Here is a 13545-nt window from a genome sequence, read left to right as displayed (position 1 = left end):
CCCCCAGGGAGGAATTGGCCATGTATCTCAATCACCGAGGCCCTATCCTCCTGACAATTAAAAGAACGCAGAAAATGAGGAAAGCAAAATTCGAAACAGCATTTTTGCCATTTCCCATTAATCGGAATGTAGAACGGGTCTCCAAATGCAATGTTTTTCAAAGGTGTGTCACCGTTCTGAATGTGGCATGGATGGGGTTGTCATCCATGCAAAGGATTAAAGTTGATTCAGCAGTTCCTGGCAAAATATCAGTTCTGGCTGTGGCCTCCCTTTTCATAGCACCCTATAAAACAGAAGTATCACAGCATGTGGGGCGAAGAGAACTGAGCCAGCTGATTTATCTATAGAGGTGTGCGATGTAATGCAAAGCAAACATGATTTCACTGCAATGCAAATGAGCTCTTAAAGCAGAACATTCCAAATCCGAAAATGCTGGCTGGAATCTCAGCCTCAATGCGGATACCACTGCAGAGTGAGGTATTGCAACTTTGAGCAGAGCAACTATATGAAACAAAATCAATTTTGTTCACTTAACGGTGGCACACTGCCAAATCTACCATACTCTCGGGTTTCTTTCCTTCCCCTTAATTCCTCCTTTTCCAAAACCTTTTCCTCTCCCTGAGGCCTGAAGCTTAACCGTGATCACCAGCAGGTCGTTTGACAAGCACCTTTACTCCGGCAATGATTCCATGGCAGTTCACTGAGTCAGGAAAGATAGAAAAGCAGCGACGGAGAAGGGCATGAGAATGTGATGGAAGCCATCATGGTAAAAATCAATCCTGTCATCAACTAATGAGCAGATTAGTGTGCTCCCAACGGCTTTACTGGATGACCATTAGGAGATGACTCTCCATTCCTTAACGCAGAGATATCAGGGTACAGATATGAGGGTTGTGATAATAATAATCTTTATTAGTGTTACAAGTAGGCTTAAATTAACATAGCAATGAGGTTACTGTGAAAATCCCCTCGTTGCCACTCTAAAGCGCCTGTTCGGGTACACAGAGGTAGAATTCAGAATGTCCAATTCATCTAACAAGCATGTCTTTTGGGAACTGTGGGAGGAAACCAGAGGACCCGGAGGAAACCCACACAGGCACGGGGACAACATGCAGACTCCACACAGACAGTGAATCAAGCCGGGAATCGAACCCGGGTCCCTGGCGCTGTGAAGCAACAGTGCTAACCATGTACTACTGTGCAGCCCAGTGGTAAAGACTGACTTTATGGAGTACAAAAACATCTAGAGAAAAGCCTGTTGAGTTGGCCTAGAGATTTATTTGCTGAAGCAACCAACTCGATGAAATGGTACTTCCTTCAGCGGTTTTAAAACCGGTTACCATAAAGTTAGCTTTTTCAGCTTAGATGTTTTGACAAAGCGAGTTGGCAAGCTCTCAACCCTTATGGAATGGCACTGGCTACAAGCTATTAGGAATGGTGATAGGATGACAGCCTTTGAATTATACTGTTAAAGGTCATTAGAAAAAGATGAACTGAAGGTAAATTCTCTTCAATACTTTTCACTACTATTTGCAAACTGTGCTGATCCTGTTCTCTGGCCCATACACTAAGTATTTGGACACAAAGTACAGCACAGGAATTGGCCCTTCGGCCCTCCAAGCCTGTGCCGATCATGATGCCCTAACTAAAAACCAAACATTCTGTCCTTACTCAGTCCATAACCCTCTATTTCCTCCCTAGGGGCTGTTTAGCACAGGGCTAAATCATTGGCTTTGAAAGCATACCAAGGCAGGCCAGCAGCACGGTTCAATTCCCGTATCAGCCTCCCCGAACAGGCGCCGGAATGTGGCGACTAGGGCCTCTTCACAGTAATTTCATTTGAAGCCTACTTGTGGCAATAAGCGATTTTAATTTCATTTCATTTTCATTTTTCATTCTATTCATGTACCCATCCAGCTGCCTCTTAAATGTTGTTAATGTGCCTGCTTCCACCACATCCTCTGGCAGTGAGTTCCAGGCACCCACTACTCTCTGCATGAAAAAGTACCCTGCACATCTCCCTTAAACTTACCCCTCTCACCTTGAATCTCTGTCCCCTTGTAATTGACACTTCCACCCTTGGAAAAAGCCTCTGACTATCCACCGTGTCTATGCCTCTCATAATTTTGTAGACCTCTATCAGGCCTACCCCCAGCCTCCATCTTTCTAGTGAAAACAATCCAAGTTTATTCAACCTCTCCTCATAACCAGCACCCTCGAGACCAGGCAACATCCTGGTGAACCTTCTTTGACCTCCTTCCAAAGCTTGCACGTCCTTCTGATAATGTGATGACTAGAACTGCACACAATACTCCAAATGCGGCGTAACCAAGGTTTTATATTGCTGCAACATGATTTCCTAACTCCTGTACTCAATGCCCCAGCTGATTAAGGCAAGCGTGCCATATGCCTTCTTAATCACCTTGGCCACTTGTGTTGACACTTTTCAGGAACTGTGAACCTGTGTGCCCAGATCCCTCTGTATGTTAATGTTCCTAAGAGTTCTGCCATTTACAGTATAATTCATACCTGGATTTGATCCTCCAAAATGCATCACCTCACATTTTGCCGGATTAAACTCCATCTGTCATTTCTGTGCCCAAGTCACCAATCCATCTATATCCTGTTGTATCCTCGGACAATTCTTGGCACTCTCAGCAACTCTGCCAATCTTCGTGTCATCCGCAAACATACTAATCAGATCACCCACATTTTCCTCCAGATCATTTATATATACTACAAACAACAGAGGTCCCAGCACTGATACCTGCGGAACACCACTAGCTCATATCTCCATTCTGAAAAACGCCCTTCCACTGCTACCCTCTGTCTTCTTTAACCAAGCCAGTTCTATACCTATCTAACCAGTCTGCCATGTGGGACCTTGTCAAACGCCTTACTAAAGTCCATATAAACTACATCCACAACCCTTCCCTCTTCAATTTTCTTTGTCACCTCTTCAAAAACTCAATCAGGTTGGTGAGACATGACCCTCCCCGTACAAAACCATGCTGCCTGTCCCTAACTAGTTTGTTTTCCTCCAAATGTGTATATATCCTGTCCCTCAGTATTTTTTCAAAAATCTTCCCCACCACTGATGTCAGGCTCACCGGCCTATAATTTGCTGGATTATCCTTGCTTCCTTTCTTAAACGAGGGAATAACATTGGCTATTCTCCAGACCTCTGGAACTTCGCCTGTGGTCAAAGAGGATGTGAAGCTATCTCTAAAGGCCCCAGCTATTTCTCCCCTTGCCTCCTGCAGTAACCTGGGATACATCCCATCCGGCCCCGGAGACTTGTCTACCTTAATGCAATTTAGGATACTCAACACTTCATCCTTTGATGAATGTTCTCAAGAGCGTTCACACACCTATCCCTGACCTCAACATCCGTCATGTCCTTCTCCCTGGTGAGTACTGATTCAAAGTACTCATTAAGGATTTCACCCACTTCCTGTGGTTCCACGCCTCACTTCCCTCCATTGTCCTGGAGTGGGCCTACTCTTTCTCTTGTTACCCTCTTTCTCTTAATATATGCATAAAAAGCCTTGGGATTCTCCTTGACCGTGTTTGCTAAAGACATTTCATGGCCCCTTTTAGACCCTTTTAGTGCAAAGGGAGATGAGAACTGTCCAATTGGTTCTGCATAAACAGAGTAGAATTAATCTAAAATAACTGGATAGCACAAGTTGAGTCTATTTTGGGACTGAATAAAATGTAGGATCGGGCAATACACTTTCTGGCTGGCCATCTAGAAGCTGTTCTGTGATAATGTCCCATGAGTGCTGACATGCGTGAGTTTTCCTTTTATTCATTGGATATTAGCTTTGGCTCAGTGGTAGCACTCTTGCTCCTGAAATCAGGAGATCATGGATTCCAATCCCACTCAAGAAACTTTGAGTTTGTAATCTAGGCTGACATTCAGCATCCTAATGAGGGAGGGCTGCACAGTTGGAGGCGCTGTCTTGTGAATCCGATGTTACAATGCCTCACTGATGGACATAAATCACCCTGTCCCACTTTTTGGTGAACTCATGGTCTCCTGTGCAAAGTTTATCCCTCAACCAACGTCGCTAAAGCAGATTATTTAGTTGGTTTTTTTCCTTTATTCATTCATTCATGGGATGTGACCATTTGTTGCCCATTTCTGAGGGCATTTAAGAGTCATTCATATTGCTGTGGGTCTGGAGTCACATGTAGGCCAGACCAGGTAAGGACACCAGATTTCCTTCCCTAAAGGACATTAGTGAACCAGATGGGTTTTTACAACAATTGAGAATGGTTTCATGGTCATCATTAGACTTTGAATTCCAGATTCATTTTTTATTGAATTCCATCTTCCCTGGTGGGACTCAAACCCATGACCCCAGAGCATTATCCTGGGTCTCTGGATTACTAATCCAGTGACAATACCACTACTTCACTGCCTCCCGTGCCAAATATCTCATTGTTTATCTCATTATTATTTGCAGGATCTTGTGTGCACACCTTAGTTGCTGCAAGTTTCTGCCTATGGGGCATTTTAGAGCGCTTGAAGTCACAAAGCACGCTATATAAATGCCAGTTTTTTTCCTTTTGTCAACTGCAAAGCTTTGGTCACAAAGAGAATTTGGTGTTGAAAATCATCATTTTGCACCTTGTACCATGATTCAAATGCAATCTAGATATCCAATGTAACAAACAATTCAGCTAGACATTGAGTTTGGACCTTCTCAATTTGCATCATCAGTAAACTACTGATTTTCAACTATCCCTGTGAGGGCTCCTGCTTAAACAATGACACATTCCAAGTGACTCTTGACTGTGATGAGTCAGCCATGGCTCTGTCAGTAGCATGCTTGAATTTGTGAGTCTGATGTCGAGGGGGGTTCAGGGCCTTCTCCAGGACTTCAGCACAAAATTCTGGGCTGACATTGCATTGCAGTGCAGTGTTGAAGGAGTGCTACACTACTGGCGGTACCATCTTTTAGTTTATCTTTGCTAAACTGAGGTCCTGTGCATGCTCTCTGGTGAATATAAAGAATCCCAGGGCAATATTCTGAAGAGCAGCAGAGAATTATCCCTGGTGTCCTGGCCATTATTTATCCCTCAATCAACAGCACAAAACAGACTGGCCTGACATTATCACATTGCTTTTTGTGGGAGCTTGCTGTGCTCAAATTGGTTGCCATATTTCCTGCATTGCAATAGCAACTACACTACAATAAGTACTTCATTGGTTGTAACTGAAGCACTTCCGTATGTTCTAAGGTCATGAATGGCACTCTATAAATTCAGGTCTTATTTTTAATATAAATTTAGAGTAGCCAATTATTTTTCTTTTCCAATTAAGGGGCAATTTAGTGTGACCAATCCACCTAACCAGCACATCCTTGGGTTGTGGGGGTGAAACCCACGCAGACATGGGGAGAATGTGCAAACTCCACATGGACAGTAACCCAGGGCCAGGATTCAAATCCAGGTCCTCAGCGCCGCAGTCCCAGTGCTAACCACTGCGCCACATGCCTCCCAGGTCTTTTATTCAATACTAACCTTTGAAGGATGGTGCCAGATGCTGAAAAGGTAAACAATGCCATAACCACACAAGATGTTATTTGGTAGTTTGAAGCATTGGGAATAACATGCAGATATACCAATTGGGGCTTTTCACAGTGGCTTCGTTGAAGCCTGCTTGTGACAATAAGCGATTATTATTATTAACATGCAGATATACCAATGCAGAAAAACATGCAACAAAGAATTGTCTGATGACCTCAGTGACCCAAGTTGGAAACCTATACATCAGACAAGTTCACAGCAGGCATCTGCATTCAGACTCACCACAACTGTCATTAATCCTCAGCGAAACTGTGAGGCGGCTCGATCAAGATTACATAAAATTGCATGGAGTCTACAGCATAGAAACATGTCATTAGACTCAAATGGTCTGTGCTTGTGGTGCTCATGCTCCACATGAGCCTCCCTCCCAACCCACTTCATTTAACCATACCTGCATAGTTGCATAGCCTCCTATTCCTTTTCACCCTCATACACTCATCTGACTTCGCTGAGAAGCATCTGTGCCATTCACCTCAACTACTCCATGTGACAGCAACTTGCACATTTTATCCTTTCCAGAGAGTGGTGAAATATCACAATGATCAATTAGTTGGTGCTAAAATTGGAAAACTGTATGCAATTCACGTTGCCTCCAGTGATCAACTGAACTTCTAAGGTCACAAAAAGTGCCTTCAGTATAATTCTGCGCACACAGGGGAATTGTTCCAGTATCTCCCATAATGCCTCCTCGCAAATCGGGTATTTATTCAGTCAGGCCCCGTGACTGAATAAATAAGTAATTACATGTAGCAAGCATTATGGCATTAAATAAATAAGTTATAGATATTACCACAAGGATTACATGCGCTTGGCTCCAAAATGTCTGTGCAATTCGGTTTGAAGACCAAACTGGTATCTATTCGGGTGCAGAGTTTAACTTGTTCGCCACAAAGGATGACACTTTTGGTAAATCATTAGGATAATATAAAGTGAAAAGTGCACTGAGCCTGTCTCGATCTTCTCTTGGAATGAGACATCAGAATATGGCTTGAAGCAAAGTTGAGAAATAATTGATTCCTTAATGCCCCCCTTCCACCTCCCCCTCCCCTCCCCTACCCTGATATGTCTGATATCACGTTGTTTAAAACCCAGCAATGTCACAATTGAAGAAATAAAAAGTCTGCTGGATACATACTTGGGAAATAGAGTAAATATGGAGAAAGGTCAGCGATTACACCGAAAATTTTGAATTAGCATGGTTGACAAAATAGCGCAAGTTCAGTGGATTATTGCTTTCCTTCGCATATTAAAAACGGCTATTACTTAGAGCTAACATTTTCCATTCCTTTCTGGCATTCTTTTCACCTCTATCAAAATGTCATGCTGTGTAGAAAAACACTACACGCTAATAGATGTCAGACTGGTCTTCAAACTGAATTGCACAGCCATTTTGGAGCCAAGTGCATATAATCTTTATGGTAATATCTGGAATATATTCATTTAATGTCATAATGCTACATGCATTTGGTTATTGATACATTAACAATCACTGGGCCTAGTGCATTTATGTGGTCAAAGAATGCCACACAGAGATTCAGAAAATAAAACTGGAAACAAATACATGCCACCAAATAACCTACTCTGACATCGGCTCATGACACCGACAAAGCCAAAATAATTCATGGGTTCCAGAACCTGTTTATCAATGCTTTATAGTTTGACACTAGTTCTTCTTTATGTGTTCAATGAACTGAATTTATGCTGAACATTTCTTATACATCACTGATTGGGCTTCAGATTCAGTTCTGTATCTAATTCTGGGCATCAAACTTCACAGAGAATGTCAAAGCTTTGGAGAGGTTGCTCAGGAGATTTTCCAGAATGTTACAAGGGAAGAGGAACTTCAGTTAGGTGGAGAGACTAGAGAAGCTTGTGCTTCTTTGGACAGAGACCATTATGTGGTGATTTAATGGAGGTATTCAAAATTATGCAATGGGAAGGCGGGTGCTTTTGATGAAGTAAATATGGAGCAACTGTTGTAGGAGAGTTACTAACCAGAGAACACAAATATGAGGTAGTTGTCCCAAGAACCATAAAAGAGATAATAAATGCTTTTGCAGTTACATCTTATGATCTGGAATTCAGTTCTTGAACTGGTAATGGAAGCACATTCAATAACTTAATTTGAAAGAGGAAGTAGGTATACTTGAAAAGGAAAACAATTTGCAACTATATGGAAAGAGCAAAGCAACCATTATGGGATTATGTGGAAACGACTGTAAACCTCAATGTTTTACATTGATTTCAATCAAGGCTAATTGGATAGGTCTTTCAAAGAGCTGTCACAAGCATAATGGATCGAATGGCCAACAGGATGCTCTCAGGTGTTACTGGTTTTCTACAGAAATTATTTACACTGTGAATAAACCATTTTCAAACAGAACTTTTAAACTATAAACGTCTATAGCACAGAGTAACGCTCTTTGGCCCATTACATCTATGATGGCTCTTTGCAAGGGAACCTCAGAACCAATAGTGCTGCCTTGTTTTCTCCCCATGGACCTACAATGTTTCTTTTCTAACATTAATCCAATTCTCCTTTACAAATACATGAATTTCCTGCAACAATTGTTTATGGCTAAGCATTCCATGTTCCAATAAATTTCCTACTAAAATAATTTCACCCAATAACTTTGCCAACCATTCAGTTAAACTAATCTCACAGCACTTCACATGAAGTGCAGAGATTGCTGTTTTGGGGTAAACTTGCTTGGACTGAAATCTTAGCACCTAATCCAGGCTGACAATTCAGTGCAGGAGGAAGCCATCTCTTCAGGTGTGACGTTAAACCGAGGCCCTATCTTCCCTCTCAGATGGCTGTAAACATAATTCCGTGACCAAATCTGAAGGGAAAAGGAGGTCTTCCCGTTGTCCTGGCCAAATTCCTTCCTGCGAGTGACATCTAAAACAAATAATCAGGAAAGTATCTCGTTGCTGTCCGTGGAGCCTTGTTGCACACCCACTGGTTATCATAGGACAACAGGGCCATCCTTTAAAAAAGGAAACTTCATCGGCCGTAAAGTGCCTCATTCTGAGGTTGCAAAAGGCACTATATAAATGAAAGTCTTCTTTTCTTATACAACATGACATTTTCACGTCAATTAAGACTTCGAATGTTCAGGAGGATGTCAATCAGAGGATGAGCGACAAAAACAGGCAACCCAAGATATCAAAATAACAACATCTGAAGAGACGTTAGTTGTATAACGTTATCTTCATGATAACATTTGGAACATATGGCAACCTCTGATCGTATTAACAATTTTTTCAGGGTTGCTCCTCATTAGAGAACTGATGTAAAATATCCTTGCTGTCACGTGCACTTTGCACAGCTCCCAAAATAGTGTTCACGGAGGGGAGTTACTGCTGTTAAAAGCAGCCATTATGAGATTATGTGGAAACGACTTTAAACCTCAGTCTTGTACATTGCTTTCAATCAAGGCTAATAGATGTGAAAGGTGTGCTGTGGTTCTAAATAATTAGCCAATTTAAAACAAGGCAAAAGAAAGCTACAGTCTGTTGAGAAAAGCAATGGATTGTCCTGGCACACAACCTCACTTAAGCAAAAGATTTGTCAACATAAAGCAGGCACCATAAACACGGTCCCTAACAATATAGATCTATTTGACTCTGGCCTTGTACGTCAACTGTATCTCAAAAGTAGCAAATGTAATCTCGCATTAAAAGCACAGCTTTGTCACCAGTGTGGTATTGCCATTGATCCTGCTTGTATACAAATGCTACTGTTTATCATACAAAATGGCTAAAGTATATTAGGATCCAGCTGTGTGAAATCATGTTAACAAAGCAAGAGGCATCCTCCATACTTATGCTACAAACAATATTCTTCCAGAGCACGGTGCTCTGCTGTCTATTGAGCAACATACACACACTTCTCGAGGGACAGTCTGAATTTTAACTTTGTATTTTGAATCGGTTAAATAAATGAACACTTTAGATAATAAAAAAGGAAATCAAAACATTTTAACTCTGGCTCTGTGCGTTCAAGCCAAGTCTGTTGTTTTTCTCTCACTCCAAACGCTGTGTTAATAGTTGTCAGGTGGGGGTTGTTAAGGCTTGACAGAGAGAAGACACTATCCATTGCTGTTGCTTTCTGCTCTTGCTGCTAAGAGACGGAGAGGCTGGAATTGCTGGTGACTACAGCCCAGTCAGGCCTCCAGTTGATTCATATATCGACATTCTCGTCACCTGCTTTAATGGAATATTATTGCAGGTGTCACCAAATTCAAAGGAATCTCTGCTGTGAGAGAATTTGCAACCAGTGCTTTTTCAACAAAAAAAAAACATGTCCTGATCCGTGTGCTGCTCGATAGACTTTTCTAATCCCTTCGCTCTTTCCAGTTCACTCGCACAACAGATACTCACCGCCTCTGAGTCATCGAATCCATGCAGGTACAGATTGTCGTACATGGAGCTCTGATCAACCAGCACTGCTGATAAACACCACAGAATATAAATATGTCAGTCCGGCTGCAAATGGAGAGCCAGGAGGCCCAGGAACCCAGCGCCTGCCGATGTCTGTTACAGAGATGCGTAGCCCAGTCAAGAAGCAGAGACAGAGAGCGACAGAGAGAGACGCTGTTCATTCACATCATGGAGTGCAGGTTATCCCCAGAGGCTGCCCAGACCTGGCATTTCTCTGCCTTTCAACTACAGAATAAAAAGCATCCTCTCCTCATCAGGTCCTGATGACACAGCCGGAAAGGGACTCTGTGATTGGCTGAGCTAGACTCCAGTTAGCTGAGAACAGCCTTTGTTCCTCTAGTCTGTATATGAAGAGCCGATGGCAAGGGGGAGAAAGCTTCTTCACCTCCGAAAGTGATTTGATAAATTCCTTCTGCATTAGATAAGCAAGTTATTTTTAGCAATTTGCACAGGGACGTCCGTGTTCAGCCAGTCGTAAATATTCAATTTCGTATCCTTATTTTGACATTATCACCAGAAGATATACAATTAATCTGTCTCTATGTTTTCATGGAAATTACATGCAGAACACGCCTATGGGATATTCCTATTGGTAGGCCAGCTGAAGCATGTAAGCATTTCTATTATTTCAGCTAATTTCACACTTAGCATCATCTTATTTGCATCAACGTGCAGCTCTTTAAAGAGAAAGTGTGACTTCATTAGGGACACACAGGCCCGGTTCAATAAAATAATTAGCACATCACTGTCTCTTTAAGGCTCCAGCATGTTTTTTTTTCCTATGGCTGTGCAGCCCAAGTGCATGTTTTTAAATCTCTGTGTCTTGAGTTGCACACTTTCTAATTAAGGTGCCCTCATCTAAAGCAACAGCCTCTTGTAACGTTCCTTTATTTGCACAATATATCAGTGCCTCTTTATAGAATATTAACTGGAGTTCTTCTTTATTTTAATAGGACACCGTCATCAGAGGTTTCTGGTTTGCAACACACATTTTCTTGTATATTGTCTGTGCCTGCAGAGGAGGTGAGGGGAAGTACTGGTAACAGTGGTGTTCAGTGGTCACTTTCAAAGATAATAACCTCGCTGAGTATAGGTGCAATTTTCTGTATCATTAAGGTGATTCACCTACAGGTACCATTATTGGAACAAAAGAAAAATGAACTAGAATTGGAATTTGAACCATGAAAAGCAATTACAATCTGAACTTGATTTTTTTAAAATTCTTTCATTGGATATGGGTGTTGCTAACTGGGCCAGCATTTGTTGTCCATCCCTATTTGCTCTTGAGAAGGTGGGGATGAGCAGCCATCTTGAATGTTAAGGTCCATGTGGTGTAGGTGCACCCACAGTGATTTTAGGAAGGATTTCCAGCATTTTGACCCAGCAACAATGAAGGAACGGTGATGTAGCACAGTGGTTAGCACTGTTGTTTCACAGCGCCGGGGTTCCAGGTTCGATTCCCGTTTGGGTCACTCTCTGTGCAGAGTCTGCACGTTCTCCCCGTGGGTGCGTGGGTTTCCTCCGTTCTCCCCGGGCGGGATTCTCCGAAGCCGCGCCAGCTGGGAGAATCGGCATTCGCGCCATTTTTTCACGCGACACCGGTCCGACGTTGGCGCGCGATTCTCCGAGGTGCGGAGAATCGCCGCCATTCGTGCCGACGCGTTTGTCGCGCCGCCGGTTGTGGCCCACTATCCGCGGCCGGGCCGCCGATTCTCCGGCCCGGATGGGCCGAGCGGCCGCGCGTAAACGGCCCAGTCCCGCCGGCGCCGTCCACACCTGGTCGCTGCCGGCGGGTACTGGTCGCAAAGTCTTGGGGGAGGGCCTGTGTGGAGGGGGGGGGGCTCCGTTCCCAGGGGGGGCCTCCGATGGGGTCTGGCCCGCGATCGGGGCTCACCAATCGGCGGGGCGGCCACTCTCCCCCCCCCGGGCCTACTTCCTTGTGCGACCGGCCCCAGAACCCCGGCGCCATCTTGGTGAGGGGCCGCGGCACTCCGCGAGGCTACTGCATATGCGTCGGTTGGCACCGGCGCCATTGCGCATGTCATCGTTGGAGCCGGCGCAACTGCGCATGCGCGGATTGCGCGGCGCCCAGTTCGCGCCTGTATCTGCGGCTGGAGTGTCGCGAACCACTCCAGCGCCGTGCTGGCCCCTTCGACGAGGGAACGGCCTGGTCACGCCGTTGTAAAACACGATGGCGGTTGCGACGGCGTGGACACTCTGCCTCCATTTCAGAGAATCCCGCCCCTCATGTCTGCATGGGGCTCCTCCCACAAGTCCCGAAAGACGTGCTGTTAGGTGAATTGGACATTCTGAATTCTCCCTCTGTGTACCCGAACAGGCACCGCAATGTGGCGACTAGGGGATTTTCACAGTGACTTTATTGCAATGTTAATATAAGCCTACTTGTGACAATAATAAAGATTATTATTATATATTTCCAAGTCATGATTGTGCGTGGCTTGATGGGGGATGTGAAGGCGGTGGAGCTCCTAAACACCTTCTTTCCTTGACCTTCTAGGTGGTCGAGGTTGCCAGTTTGAAAGGTGCTGTCGAAGACACCTGGGCGAGCTGTTGCCATGTAGATGGCACACATTGCTGCCACTCTGCATGTGGTGTCGGAGGAAGTGAATGTTTAAGGTGGGCAAGGGGTGGTGCTCAAAGCGGCCTGCTTTGACCTGGATGATGTGGTGCTTGGAGATGCACTCATCCAGGCAAGTGGAGGTCATTGCATCGCATTCCCGCAATGTGCCTTGAATGAAGAAAAGTGACTTGAAATTGATGTTGAACTCGCAGGAGGAAAAGGAATTTGAATCAAAACTGCAAGTGCAGATCATGTGAAGTTATTGTGGTGTGGAAAACATGTCCCCGTGCAAATTGTAACGGAAAGAAATTCTTTACATAACTTCAATGTGTTTGTAGTTTGAGAGCAACAGGTATTTGCTTTATTGTAACTGGTTAACAAGGACATGAAAGAAATATGGCAGAATGCAGCAGTAAGTGATATCCGTGGTCTGTAACGCAACTGTACATGTGAAAGGGTTAATCTGAATATCCTGAAGACGACTAATGCTGTAGTGCTGTTGGTTTTCCATTATCAAGAAGTAACGTTAATCTTTAAAATTTCCCTTTTAAGCAGTGAAATACAAGTTAATTTAAAGTGCCACAGGGTTGTTGGGCTAGGGCTGTCCATTGCATGACATAGGGAAGTTCTAACATAAATTAAAAGTAGATTTAAGGAAAGACATGCTATTGCATGCTGATGCCTAGGTCAAGATTTGCAGGATGGTGGGAGTTTCCCTTCCCCGTCATGTAAAGTGGTGATGAAGAACCAATTCCGGCTGCCACACAGTCATTGAACGCTCCAACGAGCAATTATTGACTGGAGGTTGGACTTCCGCCCCTCAGTCGGGACGAAGTCCTGCCTCAGAGAGCTGCCTGTCAATCTGATTAGCTGGCAGCTCTCTAGTCCGAGAAGCACCAGGAGCTACAATAGACAAGACT

General features: G+C 43.9%; 1 protein-coding gene across 6 annotated transcripts in view; it reads right to left on the bottom strand.

Annotated features, from left to right (window-relative positions):
• The window catches only part of cacnb4a (calcium channel, voltage-dependent, beta 4a subunit), a 552528-nt gene that overhangs the window by 402550 nt on the left and 136433 nt on the right, over positions 1–13545 (bottom strand). For 2 of the 6 annotated variants that reach the window (XM_072470701.1, XM_072470693.1), the window contains exon 1: positions 9985–10332. The exons of the other annotated variants lie outside the window; for them this stretch is intronic. Coding sequence is in view for 1 of the 2 variants with exons in the window: in XM_072470693.1 (XP_072326794.1) it covers positions 9985–10029 (45 nt within the window). In the remaining variant the exon portion in view is untranslated. Of the gene's footprint in view, positions 1–9984; positions 10333–13545 lie in introns of those variants that run through there. 6 annotated transcript variants of the gene reach the window in all.

The sequence above is a fragment of the Scyliorhinus torazame genome, chromosome 2 (assembly GCF_047496885.1).
Source record: "Scyliorhinus torazame isolate Kashiwa2021f chromosome 2, sScyTor2.1, whole genome shotgun sequence".
In the NCBI taxonomy this organism is placed as follows: Eukaryota; Metazoa; Chordata; class Chondrichthyes; order Carcharhiniformes; family Scyliorhinidae; genus Scyliorhinus; species Scyliorhinus torazame.
The sequence above is the reverse complement of the archived record's forward strand: the minus strand, read 5'-3'. Positions and strand labels throughout refer to the sequence as shown.